This window comes from Antedon bifida, chromosome 5, assembly GCF_963402885.1.
Source record: "Antedon bifida chromosome 5, ecAntBifi1.1, whole genome shotgun sequence".
In the NCBI taxonomy this organism is placed as follows: Eukaryota; Metazoa; Echinodermata; class Crinoidea; order Comatulida; family Antedonidae; genus Antedon; species Antedon bifida.
The window spans coordinates 6,332,872-6,358,454 of NC_136230.1; the positions used below are offsets into that span (position 1 = coordinate 6,332,872).

At 34.8% G+C, this 25,583-nt stretch overlaps 4 protein-coding genes across 4 annotated transcripts in view; 2 read left to right on the forward strand and 2 right to left on the reverse strand.

Annotated features, from left to right (window-relative positions):
• Window positions 1–15,279, forward strand: part of LOC144843122 (uncharacterized) — a 47,000-nt gene extending 31,721 nt beyond the window's left edge. Inside the window, exon 9 of the mRNA XM_078699848.1 lies at window positions 15,099–15,279. The gene's annotated coding sequence lies outside the window, so the exon portion shown is untranslated. The remainder of the gene's footprint in view (window positions 1–15,098) is intronic.
• The window catches only part of LOC144843120 (cyclin-C-like), a 65,488-nt gene that overhangs the window by 25,695 nt on the left and 14,210 nt on the right, over window positions 1–25,583 (forward strand). The window lies entirely within an intron of this gene.
• Window positions 15,306–17,598, reverse strand: LOC144843113 (histamine H2 receptor-like). Its single transcript, XM_078699827.1, has one exon. It carries the CDS (start codon window positions 17,200–17,202, stop codon window positions 15,973–15,975), a length of 1,230 nt encoding a protein of 409 aa, XP_078555953.1. The 5' UTR covers window positions 17,203–17,598; the 3' UTR covers window positions 15,306–15,972.
• On the reverse strand, window positions 20,263–24,480 carry LOC144843261 (transmembrane prolyl 4-hydroxylase-like). The gene is made up of 7 exons (XM_078700054.1): window positions 24,375–24,480; window positions 23,483–23,924; window positions 23,133–23,190; window positions 22,748–22,890; window positions 22,090–22,180; window positions 21,143–21,260; window positions 20,263–20,645 (listed from the first exon to the last, which is right to left on the reverse strand). Exons 1-7 carry the CDS (start codon window positions 24,409–24,411, stop codon window positions 20,263–20,265), a joined length of 1,272 nt encoding a protein of 423 aa, XP_078556180.1. The 5' UTR covers window positions 24,412–24,480.

The window sequence follows — 25,583 nt, forward strand, 5'->3', positions numbered from 1 at the left end:
GTTTTTCTTCCTCCTCTCGCAAAAACGTCTTAGATAAATGAATAAATTAAGAACTCGGAAACTGAGGGGAAAAAATTTGATAAAACGTAGAAAGCGACAGAGGGCGTGCTATTTAATATTTTGTCCCATATTAAAGATACTAAAAACTCGAGATTTTAATAAGGTTTTGTGACGTCACAAAACGCATCCAACAGCGAGCAACATACACACATACAAATACGTGTATAAGTATTTTGCAAAGTATGAACACTGCCGTTCTGTAGACTTTGGTCATTCGTTTTGTGCGACCTAAATAATAGATAATAAAGTTCATTGTTTTAACCTATTATTAGTCTGAAGTCGTTTTTAATATGGAAACAAAACGAAATAAATACGTATATTGTACTTTCCCTTGGTGCTCATTATTTGTTTGTAAATTCTTTCCCGCCATATTCACAAGAGAGCCATAATACAAATAATGTCATCGCAACAAAAAACCGAACATACAAAATAAAGACTAGTCACGTTTAATCTAATTCTAGTTTTCCATTACGTCAATGTGATAAAGGTCACATGCATGTGTACACGCAAACACACGCGCACGCAAAGGCGTAAGCAGGACAATTCATGTATTTTTGTAGGACACGATACAGTTTACTGTAATTAATGTAAGATGAAGAAAAAGAAAAAAAACCAACATTCCTTTTAATTTGCGATGAAGTAAAAAATAAAAGCAAAAACCGCTGGGGTGGGAGGAATTAAGACTTAATATTGTTTCCTACTAGGACGCAACGATTGTAAGCGCAACGTAAATCTCTGTCTACACTATAAAACTAGTTTGACAAAAACGTGTGATGTGCCCAAATATGATAGCAATATGACATCACCGTGTCCATATATGGGCACATCACATAAAGTTTGATAAATTTAGTAATTTGATCACTCACGACGCGGTGGATGATAGTGTCAGTGGGAACAATCAGTAGCACCCTTAAAGCCCCTTTCTCTACGTTTTTTAGATCTAATTTAAGATCACAAACTATATTTAATGTAAAAATAATACTATATGGTCCTATTGCGATAAATTTTTTCGTCTTTAAACGGTTAAAAATGTGAAAAATAAGTCGATTCTAATAATTATAGCGGCCCGATAAATCCCAAAATGCATTGCGCGCAGATTGATATTTTTGTTTTTCACCTGTAATTCGCCCACTTTTCGATCGATCGTGAGGCCAAAACAAATGGAAGACTCCTAACTTTTCAGCGAAAATACCTGGTTTTCCCCAATTTGTATCAACGGAGTCTGGCAAAAATAAAAAGACAATTAATGCAGCAACTATACAACGTCAGGCTAGGTATATAGCTAGCGTACGATGTTCGTACGTTACCGATGTTTACCAGCTAGACCTACAAAACTAAGCCTAGCTAAGCTAGGCCTAAGACCGTCCACGAGAGGTCGATCGCCGCGAGCTACTTAGGTAGTGCATTGTTTCTCACTTTTTATCACAATTTACTATAAAACGTACATTTAAGACAAGGAATGACATGGTTTAATGTTTTTAAAGTGATATATATGTATTATTTTCCAAAAAACGTCCAAAATTGCAGGGAAGGGGTCTTTAAGTTAAATTCATGTGAGACAATTATGTAATTTAACTGGCTAACCCTATTAAGGGGACACCCTTTTAAGAGGACACTTTTCTGTGAGACAGTTCTGTAATTTAACTGGCTAACCCTTATTAAGGGGATACCCTTTTAAGAGGACACTTTCCTGTGAGACAGTTCTGTAATTTAACTGGCTAACCCCTATTGAGGGGACACCCTTTTAAGAGGACACTTTTCTGTGAGACAGTTCTGTAATTTAACTGGCTAACCCCTATTAAGGGGATACCCTTTTAAGAGGACACTTTTCTGTGAGACAGTTCTGCAATTTAACTGGCTAACCCCTATTGAGGGGACACCCTATTAAGGGGACACTTTCCTGTGAGACAGTTCTGCAATTTAACTGCCTAACCCCATTTAGGGGGACACTTTTCTGTTTACATAACATAGTTTGGCACACGAACATCTCGTAGGCATACAGCGTCAAAGATCGTACCCATGTGTAACAACGTTTAATGACCCCTGGAGCCTGAATTTCAAGATTAACAAATGCTTGCGTAAATCATGAACAGTTTGTTTCTATATTCCAAATAAAGATATTCTGTCTTGTCCTTTGGATATTGATGTCCTTGGAATCATCGGGAGTTCATTGTAAAACCGGCCTAGATGTAGTCAGCGAAAATATCAGCAAAAGCCCCGCGTATAGAGAAAGACACTAAATCCATGTTGATACAAGAACCTCCAGAGATGCCAAGGGTAATAAAACTCGTTTTAAGGTGTAATATATTTATATCGATGACATAGTCTATTATACAAAATATATAGAACCTTTGAGACTTGCATTGATTATTGTTTGAAGCATTATATTATTAAGTATCGGCTATTGTTGGATGATTCGTACCCTCTGTGCCAAATTAATACGTGTGTGTATTAATACGCAGTGTGTCACTGCTTTGGGACATCCAATCATTGTAGTTCGAAAGGAAATCAATCAGTCACAAATGTAAAAATGGAGGGGTGCATACTACACTTTAATACCTTAACACACAATTATTTCTATGAAAATATAGACCTATCTTAGCTCTGGGATTAAAGTTTCACAATAAACAATATCATTTCTAAACTCAGAGCTCCTATTTAAAGATATATTGTCCCCCTAAAAAAATATTTTTTTAAATTTTTTTGTTGAATGTTATTTTAATGTCACATAATAGTTATTCACTCTCACAAAAAATTGGGTCTGACAAAAATGTATTTACCTGAGAAAAATGTAATTTAAAGCAAAAAATGGTCAAATTGTCTGGAAGACAATGAGTTTTTGGGTAATTTAACTGTTTATTTTGTCTTTTTATAGGTGAAATAATTTTTTTCCCCCGTTTTTTTTCTTATGGAAGTGAACAACTTCATTAAAACTGCAAAATGGCCTATTCAAAGTCCGATTTTAAACATCTTTATTTTTCATGATTTTGGGGGACAATACATCTTTAAGTTTACAATGGATAGATTTCGATTTGAGACGACCGACAACCTAAGAACAAGTTAGGTTGTCAATGTGTTGTCGGAACCAGGAAGCACGTCTTAACTTCCTCGCATGCGCACTATTAATTAAGATGACGTAGTTGTCGGTCGTCGCAAATGCGCTTACCAATATCTATGCGTTTCATAAATTAACCGGGTTGCATTATATTCACAGAATATTGAACATTATATTAATATATTCATTCGGAAATCGCCGTTTAAATTATTGATATTTCCTTTATCATCGTAAAAATATTGACGTAGATCATCAACGTAAATTTTTTATATAAAGTTAGTATTTTAATAAGTTGGTCCCATTATATGAATTAGATAAGTTTGTACGTCTGTAATAAAAGGAACTTCTTCACTTGATAAATATATCCGAAAAAAAGTTCAAAGGACAAGTATAGGTAGGCCTATTAACTTGTCCAACAGATCCAGATCTTTTTTGTTGTCAGAATTATTGTGCCTGTTAAGTATGAAATTCGCTTTTATCAATCGTTGACAATTATAGTCCTAACTTATTGGGAAAAAGACAAAACTCCATTAAAACGTTTAAGTTATCCTTAGAAAACGTCTTTTTAATTGTTTAATTTATCTTTATTTAATTTAATTGCTCTTTTCAGTTTCAAATTAGGCCTATGTTTGATTGAGATAATGAAGTTTTCTCATGCCTTATGTCTTATCTGAACTAGAATATCTCAGCTGTAGAATAAATAAGTGATGATGATGACTGATTTATCATTTTTATAGATTGATGCAAAATAGTGGCAGTATAATCATTAACATTAAATTTAATATAATATAATCATATAATAATAATGAAGTAGTCAAAATAATCTTAATTTTTTTAGTCAATTTTTATTGATGAAATGACGCATAAAGAAATAGAATAACTTTATGTAAAATATTTGATATGTCTTTATTTTAGTATCACAATAAATCATATCAATTCACACAAAGGATTTCGTTATTAAAAATGTGATTACATCTAGTTTTAAAGAACTTAAAACTCAAACTAATGCCGGATTATGAACCATAAAACTGTACATTTTTAGAATTTAGTTGTTTGTCGATATTAGAAGTATTAAGATACGAAACTAATTTTACTTTATTTGTTTTCAACAGATATAAATCATGCTCTGAATGATACATTTATTTTGTATTCTCATATAATGATAATCCTTCGCCTTCGCTATTTTTATTTTTGTCACTCACTATCGACCACATGTATTAATCCATTGAAAGGTTAAGACAATATATAATAAAGACAAATCAATTATTATTTTATCAAATTGATTAAAACCATTCAACATTGTATTGAAATAAAATCTATTAATTTTCAAATATAATAAAAGAATACTATTGCAGTAATTCATTCGTTCGTTCTTTCATTCGTTCGTTCATTCGTTCGTTTGTTCATTCCTCCATTTGTTTGTTCATTAATGCATTCGTTCGTTCGTTCGTCCGCCTGATTTGGTTTATACATTCTGTTGTTACTAACTAAGAAGAGGATGAAATCAGGGAGTTGGTGGCTGACAATGACCTGGCGAACAAATGTCGTCTCCATTCATATTACATAAATCGAAAGTGTCAAAATAAAGAAAAATATACTATGTTGTTCAGAGTATTCGAAAGTCTTGTAGCCCTCGTAATGTTTACATTCGTAGACTGAGTGTGACTTTAGACTTAGCCCTCGTAATGTTTACATTCGTAGACAACAAAATAAACCGTTAAATTCAACCAAAAACCCATTAGCTGGGAGCCAATTTAGCTATTTTTTGCTTTAAATTACAATTTTTTCAGGTAAATATTTGTTTTTCTAGATCCAATTTTTGGTCAAAGTGAATAACTATTATGTGACATTAAAATGGCATATTTTACAAAAAAAAATTTTTTTTCGGGAGGACAATATATCTTTAAATTCATAGACCAAGGGTGACTTTTCATACTTGGCCTCGTATACTAGATTCGTAGACCGAGTGTGACTTTTTAGACATGGTACTCGATGTATAAGCTTACATTCGTAGACCGGATGTCGGACTTACGTCTCGCGCATAATTACATTGGCGGAGAGTGTGATTTTTAAAACTTAGGCCTCATAGACATCACATACTGATTGTAAATTCAAAATATAGTCTTGAAAGTTGCATGTGAATATTAACGATATAAATATATAATATGTATATAATTATCACTTGCACTGATGATAAATGGCTAGCTCTGCTAACTTTTCTGGCTGTTTTACTTTATCGTTTTGATTTAGCTTTTCGCTTTTTTGTATCTCCATTGAGATCCAGTCACTGATACCCACCGTATTGTCATTTTTTCAGTAATTTTCCTTTGGATTAATATGTATATATATACAAGATAACTAAAGATTACCGAGTTGTTGAAGTGTCTAGAGAAGAAGAAATTTAAAAGAAGAGTGAACAAATTGTTTTCATCTTATACACTTAACATGATTGATTTCGGTTTTACACCCTCATCCGAGCATCAATTCAATGCAAATCCTGTATTATTCCATATATTATGTTATATTACCGACACATAAACGAATTAAATTATTAGATTTGTTTTTCAATTTGAAAGTTAGTCAATTTTCCGCTTTGCGTGCCAGTGACAAATGAGTTTTTACAGTAATCTTTATTAATTGGTATTGCAGTATTTTGATAACACTTTCCATGCTTCTTGGTGATACCGTGAAATACAGACAAATTGTATTTCAGCCTGCAATGTATTTTTCCACAAATTGATTCTCTCTGATGATAAGTTGGTTTTTAAAAACGAACTTATATACAGTTATAGTTAGTTTTTGGATTAGGTTACGTAATGCATAACATTTGTCATTTTTTTATTATGGTAATTTAGTGTTACAACAAACTTTACTTTTACCGTATAATAATAATAATAATAATAATAAATAACATTTATAAAGCGCAAGAGACAAAGGTTTCAAAGCGCTGTGTTTCCAAGATCTGTGCAAGTAGTAGCGTGTGATTATGTATACCCTTCGTTCGTTCGTTTATTCAAGGATATTAACGTTAAAATGTTGTCTTTTCAAGATAAGGCCACCGTTTGGATTTGGTCGGTGCATGATATTTCCTCCATGGTCGATGGCGATTAAGCCCGTGGCCTTCTTTTGATTTTTTTCAAAGGAAGTGATCTTCGTGACTAATCCTAATTTTGTTGGTAACAAATCCTATACTAGTGTTCTTTTCGAGACTATTCCGAGGTTGTTAATTTAAGTTTATAAATACATGGCCTTTACATGATTTGAAGGTTTTATTCCTTATCTCTTGACAATTTGTGAAATTAAGCACTATAAGTTTTATTTTTAGCATAACTAAAGTTATCCTTTGAATTTGAATGTATGTATTTGAATTAATTGTGGTTAACGGTTTTATACTTGCAGCAGCAGCCATATACAATGTCGTATTAATTTATCAGTTGTTTATCTAATGTTCATGCCGCATCCATCATTGTTGGGCTAGATGTACAGTGAACTTTATTAATGTAATGAATTATTGGTATCTGGTGTGATGTAATGAGTCTCTTGAGAGCACATATTCATCTTTGGACAATGTGTTCATGGCAGTTGTTATTTTTATGATGTCAAAGTTTGTTGCTGAAGCTTTCCGAATTCCAATTTACCGAACCCAGTTTGCCGAATTCCAATGCCGAGTTTAGTTTCAACCAAATTCCAATTTTCCGAATTCCAGTTTGCCGAATTTCAGTTTTCCGAGTCCCGTTTGCCGAATCCCAGTTTGCCGATCTCAATTTGCCGAGTCTGGTTTGCCGAATTCTAGTTTGCCGAATTTTAGTTTGCCGAATTCCAGTTTCCGAATTCCAGTTTGCCGAATTTCAGTTTTCCGACGAACGGAAATGACTACCATACTAAATAATATGACATTCAGATTGCCGACTAATGATACAACATAAAAAAATGCTTATCTTATCGTATGTACCATTTTATAATCAAGATATTTGAAAAGGCACAATATTGAGTACAATTAGACAAAAGAATCGCATCTAAAAACTCATAACCAATAAAAAATTGGGGTAGTTTTTCCAAAAAAACAAACAAATTTAGCGCGCCATACTTTTGATATAATACATAAGTCCCTAATAATGCTATATAGTTATTGATAGATCCGGTATTATCTTCCTTCTATCAAAGTGTCTGGGCTGAAAATTGCCTTGTCTCGGATTACTTAATAGTACATAATCTATCGAAGCTTTTTATCCTATAAGATTGTAAATTCGCCCGCGTACATTCTTATCACATAATCCAGATCCGAAAAGTTGTAATAGAATTACCGTGTCTCGTTTACAGATTGTGTTGCATCTTCCCGTCAACCCACATTAAATTAAGCAAAACTAATAAATAGACATATCCAGCTGTGTCTTACACTTTAAAATTTAACTAAAAGAGAAGTACCAGCTCCCGAGCGGGTATCTATCCCTCGCCCATCCCAGTAGTTTAAAACCTTCTCCGTACAAATTCCGGTAATGTTAATATCCCATTACTCTCAATCCATGACAACCCCACCTAATTTATAAACGGTGAAGATTCGAACCAGAAATATGGATCGGTGCTTATTGATGATATAAACATCATAAGTGTTGAAGATATAGGCCTTAGCGATGCAGTACAATATAATTTTAATGATATCGTCAATTTTTGCAAGACTGTTAATTAGCGTAAGGCGCTCCTCATAACAATTATTTTATAATCAAAGATGGTTAGATTTACGTATAATACATTGTGGCTAAACTTGTGTCCACACGGGAAAAAATGACAAATTTGTAACACGTCCGCTTGGTTTATATGCCAATCGGAATAACATTAAAATGTGTCTATTATTAGCTGACGATCGACGACAGGCGGTTTTAATATTGATGGAAACTATGTAATCTTGATTAGGCATTGGAATTTAACTTGACTGTAAAGTACATCTACGTCCTCATTGATCGCAGGCCTTAATCTAATGCAAGGCGGATATCGGAGCATTAACGTACCGATAGATCCTGAATAGCTATTAATAGATTTCCTGTAGTAACATCTTGTTGAAACCGATTTGCTGTCATAGGTTAACGAGTCTCTGACGTCACCCCACGCTGGGTTATGATTATGATCTTTAAATCATGTAGGACACATTATACTGAATACCCATAATCCCTTTGGTAACCAGAGTTATTTCTGATATATGATATGCATACTAAAATTATATAGAATAGATCTACCTGAAATAATTAGTTGAACAGTGTATTAGGATTTAGTGCAATACACAGTGCAAACAAGTACGGCAGGCTCGTATCTTTCTGTATGTCATCTCCATTGCCCGAATCATTGTTTTTTAAATCATCGTAGTCATTGTCATCCATATCATCATTGTCATTATTATCATTGTCATCCATATCATCCTTGTCATTATTATCATTGTCATCCATATCATCATTGTCATTATTATCATTGTCATCCATATCATCTTTGTCATTATTATCGTTGTCATCCATATCATCGTTGTCATTATTATAATTGTCATCCATATCATCGTTGTCATTATCATCATTGTCATCCAAATCATACTTGTCATTATTATCATTGTCATCCATATCATCGTTGTCATTATCATCATTGTCATCCAAATCATCCTTGTCATTATTATCATTGTCATCCATATCATCGTTGTCATTATTATCATTGTCATCCATATCATCATTGTCATTATTATCATTATCATCCAATCATCGTAGTCATTATTATAATTGTCATCCATATCATCGTTGTCATTATCATCATTGTCATCCAAATCATCCTTGTCATCCAAATCATCCATATCATCGTTGTCGTTATTATCATTGTCATCCATATCGTCTTTGTCATTATTATCATTGTCATCCATATCATCGTTGTCATTATTATCGTTGTCATCCATATCATCGTTGTCATTATTATCGTTGTCATCCATATCATCGTTGTAATTATCATTGTCATTCATTTCATACCTTGTCCTGGTCATCCGTCGTACCACCATTGTTACACTATCAATAATATCACCATCATCATCATCATCATCTTCGTCATCATCATCGTCGTAGTCGTTGTCATCCTCGTCCTCGTCGTCGTCATCATTATCATCATCGTCGTCGTCATTCTCGTTCTCGTCGTCATCATTACTATCATCATCCTCATCATCATCCTCCTCGTCATCATCATCATCATCTTCATCATCATCATCATCATCATCATCATCATCTTCATCATCATCATCATCATCATCATCATCTTCATCTTCATCATCATTATCAACATAATCCATTCTAAATCATCGTTAATAATCATCGTTATATCATAACAATTGTTGTTCGTTTGCTCTCTCCATGTCAATCATCGTGTTAGTTGTAGTAGGCCTATTGAATTGCTTGACCAAGAAGATGTTCAATCAAATAACACTTGCTAAGAAAGCATTTTCATTGATGGTAAAACAGCCACTGATCATAACTGGGCCCTCTGGGATGACGAAATGGGGTCTCAGGAAACCAGAGGGTATTTAACATTAAGTAAAATGAACGTCTGTTTGTTCTAAGTTGTCTCGATTTTTTCAGCCTGAAAATCTGAGTATATTACTTGCATTGACCATCCGAATGGTTAGTGCAAATGTACTTAGTCCTGGATTACCATTATAGTCAATTCAATATTAGTAATTATTTTGTTTTAAATATACCCGAATTGTGGAAAATAGGATAGGAAACGGCAATAAAAATATATATCAAAGCTATCTGAGCTTGAGAAATGACATGGTCAATTGGCCTACTGCCTTAATTGGTTGTAATACAATTGGCCAAGAGAGTACGGACACTGGTCATCAAATTGACCGTATCGATGAAGAAGGTGAATATTTAAAAAGTGAATAGTCTAAAAATTAACATACGGTATAGTGACTGATTGTTCAGCTTGATATCACTGTGATCACGTGTCCCGAATGATCTCTCTTATTGATTAATTAATGTCTAGGTATACATACAGATTAGAAGTAATGCAGGAGCTGAGCACTAATAGGAAAAGATGAAATCTGAGAATTGAAGCTGTAAAACGAGGAAACATCGAGCGTTGAAGCATACATACTAAGAAGATGGATAGTGATGCATACATCTTTACCGTACAACTCATTCACTCGCGGAAATGATACACGAGAAATATTCGTGTATGGCGAATGTTCATACTCGAATTTTACTTACAAATTATTAGCAAGCATCCAGCATGTTATTATTTAAATATTTATCCCTTTATTAGTGAACGTAGAACTACTAATATAGGCCTACAATTTTTCATTTCATTTATTTATTCGACATCATGTCCTGGGACCCCAAAAGCAGCAGAGTCACCATAACATGACATGTCTGGGGCCCCAGAAGAACTTAACTACATAAAGTTAAAAATTATTTGCCCAAACATGGTAGTGATATACCCAAATATGGTAGTGGTATGACATCATCATGTCCATATTAAGGCACGTCACATTTTGTTGTTACATAAAGTTTGATAGTGTAGACAGAGCTTAAATAATAATTCCAAATTATATAGCAACAGTTTATATTATTCTTGCTATTTCCTTCATAGTTTTGTTTAAACACCCACACGTAACAATGTAATTATTTTAACACTCAACCACTGTATTCATTACAATACAATTCATATCTGTATTGTTTCTATCAAAAGTGCATTATCAAAGTGTTTCTTTTAAATTAAAACGACACCTATTATTAAGTTATAATTATGACAAATCACACTTTCACTTATTATTCATTCTGTTGGTACTCTGGAATTAATTATCTCTTATGTCTCTATTATAGTTTTTTATTCTGTTTCCTGTTCCGTGTTGTCCTGTTTTTCCCTTCCAGTTTATTGGCTGCCTCTCACAAAGTTTTTCAGGTCTTGCCCTTCTAAGTTACTCAAAGTATTGTACTTTATTATATTATGAATGACCAAGAGAAATAAATGTTTTACAGGCTCATAAATATAGCTTTAATTATTTTGATTGTTTTCTTTTTATACAATATTTACCAGGCTTCCTCTTCAATTCTATTTCATTTTGAATGTCAGATTTGGTTGTGAAAGATACGCACTCATCATAAGGACCAATTTACGTGCTTGTCCCACGTAGAATCGGTATCTCCTTAGCTGGGTTCCGTTAAACCGGCCGTCCACTCGGCGTTTTGTGTAATGGTCATAAAGGCCAATTTACACAGACAAGCGGTAACGGTAAGCGGAAAACCGCGTAGCTTGTCCCACGTATACTCTGTATCTATCCGCTCTGTGTTGTGTGTAATTACCGTTATTACCGTTTTCGCTCGTCTGTGTAAATTGGCCTTAGTTCTGTTTTATATTTAATTTCTATCAGTTTCAAACGGCTTCTTACTTTCCATTTTCTAAATTCCTCTTTCTTTTTTGAATTTCTTATGCATTGAGTTGTGAGGCATAAAGCTTAGTTCCCAATAGCGACGCAACGTAACGCAATATACGCAACGTAAGCCTGTGATGTTTGCAGCACTATACTGCCGTACTTTGAGAAAAGGCATTATCTACATTTTTTTCGAAATTGAGATTTTTGTCTTATTTGATTCTTAAGGGCTTAACTTAACATCTGAATTGACCATACATGGCATATTTTTGTTTGATGTTCTTCTCAAGACTATATATTTAGAAATAGAATATTATTTGTATGTTTTTTATAATAAACAAAAACGCGTTTTGCTCATTTACTCAAAAGTACCCTTTTGTAGATAATGCCTTTTCTCAAAGTACGGCAGTATAGTCGTCGGTTCCCACTTGTGATTACGCAATACAACATTTTGCGTCGATGCGTTGCGTTCTAGTGGGAACCACGCTTAACATAACGCACAATTGTCATTATTACCAGGTATCCCTCAAATTGTTTTTTTTTTAAATGAATAACAAGGATACGAATGATTTTAACATAATAAGTGAGAATACAGAAACAGTACTAATACAAGTATAGGGAAATTTATCGCTATCTAAATAACAAGGCTATCTAATTGGTAATGTAATCTCTTTAATTAGAAATAAAGTTCGCCAAGTAAGTAAGTCAATGACGCTGAAAAATATCTGATAAATGGCCTAGAGCCTACGATCAAAAAGATGTGAAACAACTCACAGTGATAATTAAAATCACTGCTGATTTATTTCGTTTTCAAAGTTATTTTTAAAGCGACGTGTATAGTCCTAGTTATTGCATGATTATATTCGATAGGTGATAGTATAGAGTATACAGTTGCTTTATTAATTATTATATGGTGTCAATCCACTGTGAAAAAGTTGTTCTTGTCCCGTTCCGTGACTCCGCCGGGGATAACCGACTCCTAGTTTCAAATGCTACATGAATTCCACGACGTATATTGTATTTTGAAGATTAAGTAGAAAACATTTCTAGGTACCGGATGTCAAATATCGTGCCAATTGTTACATTTTATGAAATCGATATGAAATATGAGATGAGGGCTATTGTGTATGTCGAACGAGTTTATTGTCTGTGTAACTATTTTTAACTAAAAACCAAATACCGACCCGCTTGAATAAGCTACCAGACGCTTTAACAAATGTATTTATAGAAACTTTTTATTATTATGGATAATTTCGATTTAGGATGTGAAGGCTTGTTCTCATGCCATGGGTTAAACTCATTCTAATTACACTAGCCTCTATTGAGGCCCACACGACCAGGAAGGAGATGAAAAAAAGAAAATAAATGTTTACGTTGAATTTAATTGAATTGAATGCCTATCTGTGGAAGTGGGAGAGATGTTATGAGTACGATAATGTGTGTGGTAATAGGCCTACCAAAATAATCCCTTTGACTAAAAATAGTATAATTAATGTTTAAATCTTGAATATGATATTGCTGAGACAATTCTCTTTGACAAGTATTCATTCATTTTTCATTTGTATGACGTCATTGTTGATAATCTAAATACAAGGGAGTAAAGCTGTAGAATTCCTCAGTGAAATCACATTATATCAATAGACCCAGTTTCAGTACACGTATTTGACGGGTGCGTAAAGCTCTGTCTATACTATCAGTATCAAACTTTATGTGACAAACAAATGTGATGTGCCCATATACGGACATGATGATGTCATATCACTACCATATTTAAGCGTATCACTACCATATTTGGCACATCACATTTTTTGTCACATAAAAGTTTGATAGTGTAGACAGATCTTTAAAATTGCTTGGTGCGCGAGGACCACTCTACCACGTCATGGCGACGATTTTAAATATTGCTTACGATTTATGTAAATTGTTACACCGCCATCCACATGAGGAGGCCTGTACTGTAGCCTTAGGCCTGCTTATCATATTATAGATAAAGGCGTTTTCATTAAAATCTAGTTTACCTCGCCAATTGAAAAGATTGACAACAAGGTCGACCTTTGTGAATGAATACTCGTCTCTTAGTTACGTTGTTTTCAGTCCTTCAAAATCAGGATGAAAAGAAGCTCTACCGAAATTAAAACACGATTATTGTGTTAATTCTATGGTCAAATATACTATACGACAAAATAGGATGTATTATAATCGTTATAATCTTTAGATGAATCGGTAAGTATTGGCTTTAAAATGTTGTTGTATTTGAAGAGCCTACTTAAACCATGGTCTGATAATAGATTCTTTTCGTTGAAAGTCCTTGAATTAATCGTTGTAATTAAAATAAATTAATGTTATTTAACAAAAGCTCGACAACGTATTATTTGTTGTTATTTCAATCTGTTGTTAAAATAAGTGGAAATTATTGCTAAGGCAACACAAACATTACAAAGAAGGTGCCTCAGCGAAGGCTGCACAGATGGCCTTTATGTAGTAACAGTTAGTTCCGTTCAATACAACACAGCTCGGCCTAGCTACTACTGTACTAATGCAAAACTCATCATACTCATATAATTGTAAAATCACATTTCATCAGGGGTTTAATGTTCTTTTCAGGCTTTACGTATTGTTTGCCTTTGATTTGTATCCGGTCTTTAGAGATTGGTCTGTAATTGGAGGGTTTTACGGGAAAGAGTAAAACCAGGCAATCAAGTATTGCTCTTCCGTCACGGTTTACTGATGAAAAAGAAACTAATTTAGGACAACTGGAATAAAAGTAGCCTCTCTTCTACAGATCGGCCTAATACATTATGGACCCGTTCAGACTTAGTTATTTACCTGGGTAATTGGTTTCACAGGCAGAAAAAAAGTTATCGCTAAATTTGGTTGGTAAGAACCAACTTACCTAGGTACGTAAATGAATAAGTCTGACCGGGCTCTATGACGATTAATAGTATTTACTAAGGTCTACTGTTCGTGTAATGGCAGTCATAAGTGCTGTTAAGATTGAATGCAATACAAGGATATGAAGACATACATTATTTGGACTTCACTTAAAGATGTATTGTCCCCCAAAAACATGAAAAATGAAGATTAATTAAATCAGACTTTGAATATGTTATTTTGTAGTTTTAATAAAGTTAATCACTTCCATAGAAAAAAAAAACAAAAAAAATAATGTTTTCACTTACAAAATGATAAAATAAATGGTTAAATTCAACCAAAAATCCATTGGCTGGCAGCCAATTTGACAATTTTTTGCTTTAAATTACATTTTTTCAGGTAAATACATTTTTTTTCAATCCAATTTTTGGTCAAAGTGGATAACTATTATGTTACATTAAAATGGAATATTAAAAAAAAAAATTTTTAAGAATTATTTTTTCAGGGGGACAATACATCTTTAAGAGAAGAAAGCACGTGATTAATCATACTTAAACAAAGACACCATATACTTACTTATTGATTTTATAAATTTAAAGATGAACCTGTAGGCCTATATAGTTCATTCTTGCATACATTAAGTATAGGCTTCGTATTTATTTTATCTCCGCTCCAGTAGCTTGAATTCTCACCAATTTACCCGATTTCTACTTCTTATAGGACGTATAACGTAAAGACGTAAGCGCAACTCAAGTATGTAGGCGCAACGCAACCAAGTATAGATGAGACGCAAAGACGTAGACGCGCGCAATACAACGATATGTACAACGTAATTTGACCTAATGAAATAATATAACAGGAAGCGTATTATTTATTTAACTCTGCAGAGTTACCTTTTAATACAAAATAAAATAATTAAGCATACGATAAAATAACAAGTCATTGAATTAGAGTCGGTGGCAAGACATTTAGCTTTATTTTATGTAAATATAATATAGCATCATTTTCTATTAATAGCTTCTTTTTTAATATACATCATGTTTCTTTTTCTTGTTTTACTCTTAATAATAGGCCAATGAGTTCGTTCAGGCTTAGTAAAACTTGGTTCCCACTAGGACGCAGCGCAAGGACGTAATGCAACGTAAGTGATTTGACCAATCACAAGCGATCGATTATTTGAACAGTCGCGTGTGATTGGTCATCTCGCTTGCGTTGCGTCGCTAGTGGGAACTAAGCTTTAATAACGGGATTTCGGTGCGGGAGACGAAGGAGACTGTATCAGACGATCGGAATGTTTATTCCGTCTACGGCACATGGTCTGTTAAATTATAGGTCTCCTTTGCCTACCGCCCCAAGACAGTCGGTCACCTATCCACAAAAGTTAGCGATAATTGGTCCATGAAACCAACTTATCCGTTAAATAGTCTGAATAGGCCGTATGTTAGAATGGTAGCAAGAATTAGGCCTACTTGGAAGGATGTTTTAATCATAAACAGTTAGCAACAAACAACAAATTCCCTATAATTAAACGCTTAAAAAAACATTATATTAACCATTGTTTATTCTGTGGATGACAATGATAGTTCATTTGATGTCACCTACCATTCTTATTTGTGTCCTTAGCCATCTCAACATCAAGAATAGGATATACTATTCCATTTACATTCCTTCCGATTGGTATATTAATACCATCAGCATTTGGGTCCCAACAAACGGAAGGCACGTGACGCTCTACTCGTTCATAAGTGTTCCGGTCCGTATTATTAACCCTTAACGTCACCAAGGACCCATTTGAAAGACGCCTATCACTTGTTCTATTTCGAGCCATGTGAATAAGTATAGAAAACGCTTTTCGAAATTCACTGTTCAAAGCGGCGTACACAAGCGGGTTTATCAATGAGTTAATATATCCCATCCATAGCACGACGAAATAGGTGGAATCAGGAAGGTTCCATTCGAATACTGGCTGAAAGGTGAAAATCGTGAAGTATGGCACCCAACAAACGACAAAACATCCCATCACTATCGCCATTACTTTAAGCGCTTTATGTTCGTCTACCACCTTGATATGCTGTTTTCGATTGTTATTAAACTGCGCTGATAGCCTAGCTATGGCTTTCGCCTGTTTTCGCGCAACGATGACTATTTTACAGTATAGTCCTGACATCAGCGTTAGCGGTACAAAAAACAGCAGAATTCCGTCTAGTAATGCAAACAGTGTGTTAGTTTCTAACTGACATTCAGAAGGGTTCGTGTAACTTTGAACGTCACCAGATTCTGTGTTCCAACCAAGGTGTATAGGAAGAAAAGAAATGAGAAAAGAAATTATCCACACAATAGCTATTCCAAAAAAGGCCATTCTTCTTGTCATAACTGTCTTATAAGTATATGGTTTAACAATAGCTACGTATCTATCTAGGCTAATGACAAGCAAATGTAATATTGAGGCCGTGGAGAACAGCACATCACACGACACATATATATTGCAGAGTTCAGGTCCGAAGTCCCACGTTTGGGATATTGTAAAGATTGCACTAAAGGGTAACACAGTAAGACCAAGGAGTAAATCAACCATCGCCAGCGACACGAGCAGCGTGTACGTTGCAGTTCGAAGCATAATGTTAACCCATGGAGAAAGACAAACCAGTATGTTTCCACAGATGATTAAAATAATTATAATTGTGAATAGAATTCCTAAGCCGATAGATCTTGATGTTAAATTGGTTGTATCGTCTGCTGGTATGGTAGTTCCGTATTCGAATGTGCTTTCCAATAATGATATAGTTTGTGTTGTAGGCCTAACACTTACGTTAGAGTCTGCCATCACTGAACCAATATTCTATGTCGGTTTTTCTTATGATTTCAGGTTTGCCCTTCGTACTTTGATTTTAGTAAAGTCGATTTTGATTTTCCTCATGACTGGACAAAAGCTTTCAGAAAGCTTCGTATACACCTGCCGCGCAATACGTTACTATGGTGTTTACAAAAATACTCGAATTGTAAAAATACGACAAGCCATTTTAAAATAATTGTTCGACGTCCATAATATACTTCAATGTATATGTTAATCAAATTTCTATTAGGCTTAATCGAAAGTGCTGCCGTCCGGTTGAAGTATCGGGTCTTCTAAACATGCAACAGTGTTGGTACGTCAGTCCCAACTGAGCATACGATACCATTTCACAACTGCTTTCAGTCGGTGAACGACTTTCAATACGTAGAGTAATACCGTCAGGACGCCACCTACATTATCTAAGAAAATATATTTATAACACACACTCTCATGTTTGGCATGGAGCGTACAGTACATTTAGACTATAACAATTCAATATGAACAATTTGCGAACGGAAGTGAATCTTATGGTTATAGTGTTTTTGGAACCGTTATGTACTGAAGTGAAACGACTAATATCAAATATGTATACCCATTACCATTATTTAACTAATAACGCAGAAGAGCGTGATCAAAATAATACACAATATAAAAGGACGGTTTTGTTTATTCGGTTACAGCCATTCATCAAATTTAGCCCTCACAAAGAAATCTAAACTATTTTTAGGCTTGATTTCAATGCGATCGTTACTATCAAAATAGAATTATATACAGAAGTCGAGCATTACGTTTTTTGTCGGGAGTTGTATGAAATCTGTGCATGCGTATAACGCTGAAAAGCCACGGCTGGCCACGCCCCGTCATTCCGGTGCCTTACAACTATTTATTAAGCCAATCAAATCATGCGCTTCGTTCGTCGTGGTGAACAGACGAGTTAAAATAAAGCAGAAATTCTCTTTCAAAACTAATGATACAATGATAATTAACTAATTGATGAGCCCGCGATTGTATTTACTTTCTTCCAAAACATTGATTTGTAATACAAGAAGAACCTAATCATTGTGTACAATAATTCAATTGTAGGCCGCCTAGGCCTCCTATGGATAAGCCGAACTGTTCGCTATTGTGTGGTAAATGCAATGGATTACTACTGTAATTTATTGTCCGATTAGGCATAGTGTACATTAATTAGATAAAACTTAAAATTGAGAAAAAAGATAGGGAACTCACCAATACCTTTTGCTTGTGAGGTCTTAGGGACAGATTTTTAAATGGTGAAGCATAAGTAACCTGTCAAAAAAAATAGCTGTCAAAAAAGGGGAGAGTGTGCGACCAAAGTGCACCTACTGGACCCGCTCCTGAGTCTACTTTGTAGGCCTATATGTACGACTGTTGTACTTATTTTGTTTTATTTATAAAGAGGGCATTGAAACATGTAAAAACACTCTGCGTCTGATACCAGATATGTAACAGATCTCATTAAAAAAAACTAAACTTCTTTTCCTCTTATTTCTTTGGTATTCTAGATAGGACCACAATACAAAACAGGTTTTCTTTTACCTGATTGTGTAAGCCTGTATAAATATGTTGTTAATTAAAAACAGAGGACAAAGAAAAATATCCCATACAATGATCACTTTCCCGAATTCTAACTTTAGTGTTCAACCAGGGAAGAAAGAAATTACACTCTTCCTTGGTTTAACATAAAAATGACGTCATTTCGTAATTCTTTAAAACTTAACTCAGAACTAAATAACGTACCGGCGGCTTAGGATCTAATTTAACATTACACTGATTAAACAGTACGGTACCGTACGTGGTAAAAATACTAAACAAGAAAGGAAATTGTATGTACAATGAAGAAGGTATGCCTTCAATCGTTAAACGGTATTTTATTGAAGGCATAGATATTCAACAGATACCGTAAGATAGAATGGCAAGGATTTAATCATTCCCTCCTTCAACGATTGTTTAAGTTTGGTTCGCACTAGAACGCAAAGAAAGGACGTATTCGCAACGCAAGCACATACGCGCAACGCAATGACGTATAAGCGCTACGCAAGTCATTTCATAATCACAGTGCGGAGTGGATTATCCGAACTTGGTCAACTCGCCTTCGTTGCGTCTACGTCCTTGTTAGAACAAAGCTTTATCTACCTATCCGTAGCTTATAGTTTACACACTAATGTACAATTATTACATAATCTTTCGTTTTTAAAAAACTATATGACTGTTTGGCAGACTTTTATATTGCTTATATTGGACTATACTAGTTCTTGTTCATGTAACACTACAGTACTAAATAGCCCGAAAACACAATATAGCAGAACGAATTGAATTGGACATCAACGGGCTTTACAGAAAGTGAATTGAATAAACTTGAAACGAGGGCATTTAGTTAATTATCCTATCTTGATAAAAATCGTAATGCTAAACGGCATGATGAAGATAGCTAGAGGCATTTGTACTGTGTCAATAACCTATCTTATAATACTAGAAATTAAAACATCTTAACAAATCTTGTACGATTCAATAAGGCAATCGAGCAAAATGGACAATCGAAGGTTTAATCGGATATAAAATGTTTGTTTATACAGTTAATCACAGCCTACTCCTCGCAAAATGACTTACATACAGAATGGGAATAATGTCAAGAGTATTATTAGGTACTACTGTAGAGGGCAGCAGAACAATAAATACTCTTCGTCAACAGGAACACAGCCAATTTACACACAGACTAGCGGTAACGGTAAGCGTTAATGGTAAGCGGAAAACCGCGTGGCTTGTCCCATTTGAACAGCGCGCGGAATTCGCGAGAGGTGTGGCGGAAAGTAGGTGCCTGTAGGCTTCGAGGCTACTGTATGTTGCAAGCACTTCTGCTGGTCATAAGTAATAACATAGATTAAATGTTTGCGTTTTCCGCGTACAATTACAGCTTACCGTTACCGTTCGTCTGTGAAATTGGCTTAAGTGTGCGCAATATGATATTTTAACATAGATACTCGCAAACCAAGCTGCGCTATCAAACATCATATTATTATAGAACTAGATTTACAGTTCATCCTTACTGTTAATTCTGTTTATTTTTTGTTTTTGTAGTTTATCATGTTTTTGTTGATCTTCAAAACTTTCTTTGTTTACGCCTAAACTGTTCTTATGTCTGCTTTGTTCGTCTTGAAAGTTTTTATTCTGGCTGCTGTGACGTCGTGTTTCTTGATAATGCTGAATTGTATTTTGATGGTGCAGTCTGAGCATGTTGGTTTCCTTATTTGTTAAATCGTTAAATATGTTTCTCTGTTGTTTCATTTTCATATATTGTATCTGCCGTTCCTTGTCCGTGTCAACAGGTAGCCAATGATTAGCGATCCATTTAACACCTCTCTTAATATCACATCCACCGTGAAGAGAGTACACGTCATTATCACCAATCCAACCTACAAGAAAGAACAATGTTAAGATATTGTATTCAAGCTTACAGTTTCCCCCACTATGACGTAACACAATGGTGGAATTTAGCGAAACGTAATTTAAGCAATTGGGGCAACAATCCATTGCGTCATGATGATGTGATTTTCGAGGAAAATTACTTGATGCAAGAAGGCAATCTAACAACAGTATGATGAGCTCTGGAGATCAATTTGTTTATCTGTGGCTGCGACACGTACAGTTCTACGCCCCTTTATAGATACCGCGCGCCGCGGAGAATATACATTTTTGTTATTTGTCGCAGCAAGGATCTTGGCAAGGAGAGCCCAGTGTCATGTTGTTAAAATTGCCTTGCTTGATGCAGCAGATAGCTAAACATCATTCTGTCGCTTGTGATTGCTCAATTGACTTGCGTTGTGCTACGCCGTTGCGTTGCGTCCATGCTTGAGCGATGTTGGTATTATTATTGTCATAAACTACTATATATTACATTGATGTTACCCACCGTCTTTATTCAGTACGTGATTGTACCACATCACAGCTTTGCCTTTCTTCGGTTTAACTACAACATTAGCATCCTTGCAGTGGTTACTCAAATCGGCGATTGTATTTCCCGCCATATACTGATAATAATTAAATAAATAAAAATTAGTATTAAATAATGTTTTGGTGAATTAAATTCTTTAAATTGGGGCACTCTTTTAAAATAAGTGTTACAATAACAAATTAAATCCAAAAAAAATAATGTTAAGGACACGTTTACGAGAACAAATTAATAGGTAAGGTTGGTTCCCACTAGGACGCAACGCAAGGACGTAAGCAACGCAACCGAATTGACCAATGACAAGCAACAGTTTGGATAATTCATCGCTTGTGATTGGCCAAGTTACATACGTTGCGCTTACGTCCTTGCGTTGCGTCCTAGTGGGAATCAAGCTTTACTATAGATACAGATCAGAGAACTTTAGTGTTTTAACTTTATTGTATTTAATGTATTTGGATTGTAGTTAAGTTCTTATGGGGCCCCAGACATATCATGTTATGGTGACTCTGTTACTTGTGAGGTCCCAGGACATTAAATACATGAAATGGATAGAGATTTAAAAGGAAGTAGTATAGTGTTGTACAGTATCATGCAGTTAAGTGTTATTAAGTTAAGTGTCATACAGTTAAGTGTCATACAGTTAAGTGTCATACAGTTAAGTGTCATGCAGTTAAGTGTCATGCAGTTAAGTGTCATACAGTTAATTGTCATACAGTTAAGTGTCATGCAGTTAAGTGTCATACAGTTAAGTGTCATGCAGTTAAGTGTCATGCAGTTAAGTGTCATGCAGTTAAGTGTCATGCAGTTAAGTGTTATGCAGTTAAGTGTCATAAAGTTAAGTGTCATAAAGTTAAGTGTCATACAGTTAAGTGTCATACAGTTAAGTGTCATACAGTTAAGTGTCATACCTTTCTGTGGAATGTCACATTGTCGGCGACTGGAAATGCCGTTTCGCCTCCTTCTTCAACATCATTCAGGTAGTACATCATCGTTACATATCTATGCAAAAATGTAAACTTACATTTAATGTTAGCTCGACACATTTTTGTAACTCTTATGTATAAACACCACATAAATAGGAGGTGGTATCGGTAATACTGAACAAATGCAGTTGTCTGCAACTACAGTAGTAGCATTTTAAAGCGTTGCCAAAAGAATAAAAATCTAGAGATAGTATGTTAAATAGAACATGAACCCAGTCAGAGAAATGTTGTGAACTTTGACCCTATATACTTTACTCACTCCATGATTTGTATTATTTAACCAAGAGAGGAAGAAAAAAAGAAACTCATGCCTATGTTCTTTTTTCTTGACCCCTGAACCCAAGTTATGAACACCACACAAATGAGAGGGGGTACCAGTCCTATTGACTAACTAAAGTTTAGAGGTAATCGTAATTTTCGTTTGCAAATAGTGTTTTAAAATGTTGCCAGAAATAGGCCTATATATATAAAAAGGAAACGACTAAAAAGAGAACATAGCCAGCCGGAGCTGACTAGGTGAATAACCGCCTGAAAAACAGAACACAACTAAATTTCATGTATTTTAATTAATTTCATAACATACCTACAAATACGATATTTGTTAAAATCGAATTTCGCAGATTCCTCAACTCCATCTAAAAGACGTGTATTTATACATTTTTTATTATCAATCACCTCGCTGTCATAATGAGCGTGGTAGTGTCCACCAACATCGTAATGAACAATCTGTGTATAAAAAAATAATATACCTAAAATCATATACTCACTCGATTCTACAGCTGTCATTAGGTACAGCTTACCTGACTATTGCAAGTCATCTAGATACGAGTATTTGTTTTTAGGTAACAGTGAGTATTCTCCTGTCGCGAAAATACGCATACGTTATGTTCGTACTGGTTCCTCAATGTGGAAGCCCATGATAAGCATAACTGGTATGTTTGAACCTCAATGTACCCCTCTGAACTTACCTGCATCTTTTCACCAAGATCAACAATTTGCTTTGGTAAACGAGTGAGTGAGACAAGTCTATAATATTAACAATAACATTATTGAATATTGTAAAATAAAAAACCTGAAATGGCTTTTAGATTACTGGTATTCTCATTTAAATAGGCCTATTCAAAATACACTTTCCCGCAATTTACTTATCAATCTATCATAGAAAAGTTTATTTCAATCTCACTCCTCTCTGCTATGGGCCTAGCAAATTCTAGGTAATATTACAAATGTCTATTTAATGTGGCTGCCTTGATTTCCATCAGAATATAACAAATAACTGAGATGATACTATTCCAGAGAGTTTATAATTAGATCTTACCTTTTCTTTAATTCATCAAATAATTCATCAGAATTATGATCGACCCACACTTGATCACTTATTCTAGTCTGCTTTCGTTTGTCTGCCTTCATTTTGTCATACATCCACTCGTACATCAGTTTTGCATCAATTTTCCCAAACTCACCAACGGTAAGTTTATCATCTCCATCAGTATCATACTCATTTAATTGAATAAATTCTTTTATGTCGTCTATTGTTATCAATGCGTTTTGTATGGGAGGCCGTGCGTACCAAAGTTCTATAAAATCTACAAATCCATCCGTGTTTGTGTCGGTATTTTGGAAATTAAGTTGATGATCGCCCTCGCTTACTCCTGACCTAAACCCGTCTTCCGGTAGTGTATGACTTTGTTTCCATCTTCTTCTTTTGGCAATGTTTTGTATGTGTTCACATTCATTGTCGGTTAGAAAGTGTTCAATCTCTAGTTAATGATAATATACGAAAAAGTAAATATAAGAAAATCTGCAAAAATAAAATGGTCTCAATTTGAATTCCGAATACGTTTATTGGATGTCACATAATCATTGTGATGGCGCTAGTTGCAATCCGTTATGCGTGATTAATCAATATTGAATGACGTAATGCATAAACAGCATAAATACTCAGAAAGAGAGTACTCGGGGTACATTGCGGGTACGGGAGACCAATGTACGTTATGCTATTGTAACAAGCCAGATATGTTGTAAATAAATAACGAAACAATTTAGATTGTGTTTACGTCAGATTGGAGAGCATCTCAACGATACAGGTACCTCAATACGGCGGTAACAGGGACAATTTGCTCAGATTGCAGAGAGTCATTAATATAATTTTTTAGTATCTACAATCACACAACTTTGAAAATGAACATATGACATTAGAAGAATCTTACCAAATAAAGGCGGGTGTACAGCTACGGTTTTTATCATCAATGTTCTACCAGCAAGATGCAGTTCTTGCTCATGACCAACCTTCAAAGAAAATATTATAAGGCCTATAGTCCAATTATATATTATTATTACTGCCTTTCCGCTGAAAAGTCTGCCGACATTTCCGCTTGGGCTGCTCCGTAAATCTCTTTTACTAGTTTCTTCCAGTCTGATCTTTCATTGGCTAGTTCTTTAAGTTGTTTCATGTCTTTCTTGGTTTTCAATTGTCCGGGATACTTAATGTCTGTATTATGCTTATAAAGGGTGAGTAGGTCGTTGCTGAGAGTTATTGGTAGGGTGGTTCTCGGTCTTCCTCGGAATTTTATATTTGTCCAATCTATATCGTAATTTCTCCTGGTTTAAATAAGGTCCTCAATATGTTCCTTTAATTAGTAAGCGATCCGTCAAAATGAAAATCCAAAATTAAATTTCGGCGCGTCCATCCCATTCGAGAGAGTACAGCATGCGTTTACTACAAAAATTTACCTACTAGGGCCTATTTAACATTCATTCAAAAATGTACATGTACTGTATAGAGAAACTGTAAACCGTTGATATACTAAAAATCAAGTAACCGAGATTCGAACCCGGAATCTCCTGATTGATACGCAGACATCCTACCATTAGACCAATGGTTCATGGTATGTGTTCAAATTCGATTGGATAGCTATTTTTTAACTTGACGCACGCGCAGCATAGAACAAAATGGAAACAGCAATGGATAAACAATGCTTTGTAATTCGGTTGCCCCAATTGAGAGCCGTACTTACAGATACAGGATCTAACATTGGTAATTTTAAGTCCGTATTAAAATTCTCCTCTCTTAGGCTAGGATTTTGATTGGTAGTATGTCGGACTTGGCATCCAATGCCGGGAAAAACGACCAGGATGACCAAGAAGTACATGGTACAAACCTGATCTGACAGACAACATACTGTAACCCCTTGTGTTTTAAGTTTATTGTGTCAATTATGCTGTTATTGAGTTAGGCCAATAACTAACCGTGGGAAATTAGACATATGGGGGATGATGTTGTCTATATTGTCCCATTCACTGACACGTAGGCCTACATTGGTCGATTGTACCTATTCCATTGTCTATGATCAGGTAAGAGTGAAATTGTAATTCTGCACTACTCTGATTTACCGAGGCGGATCCAGGCATACAACCTT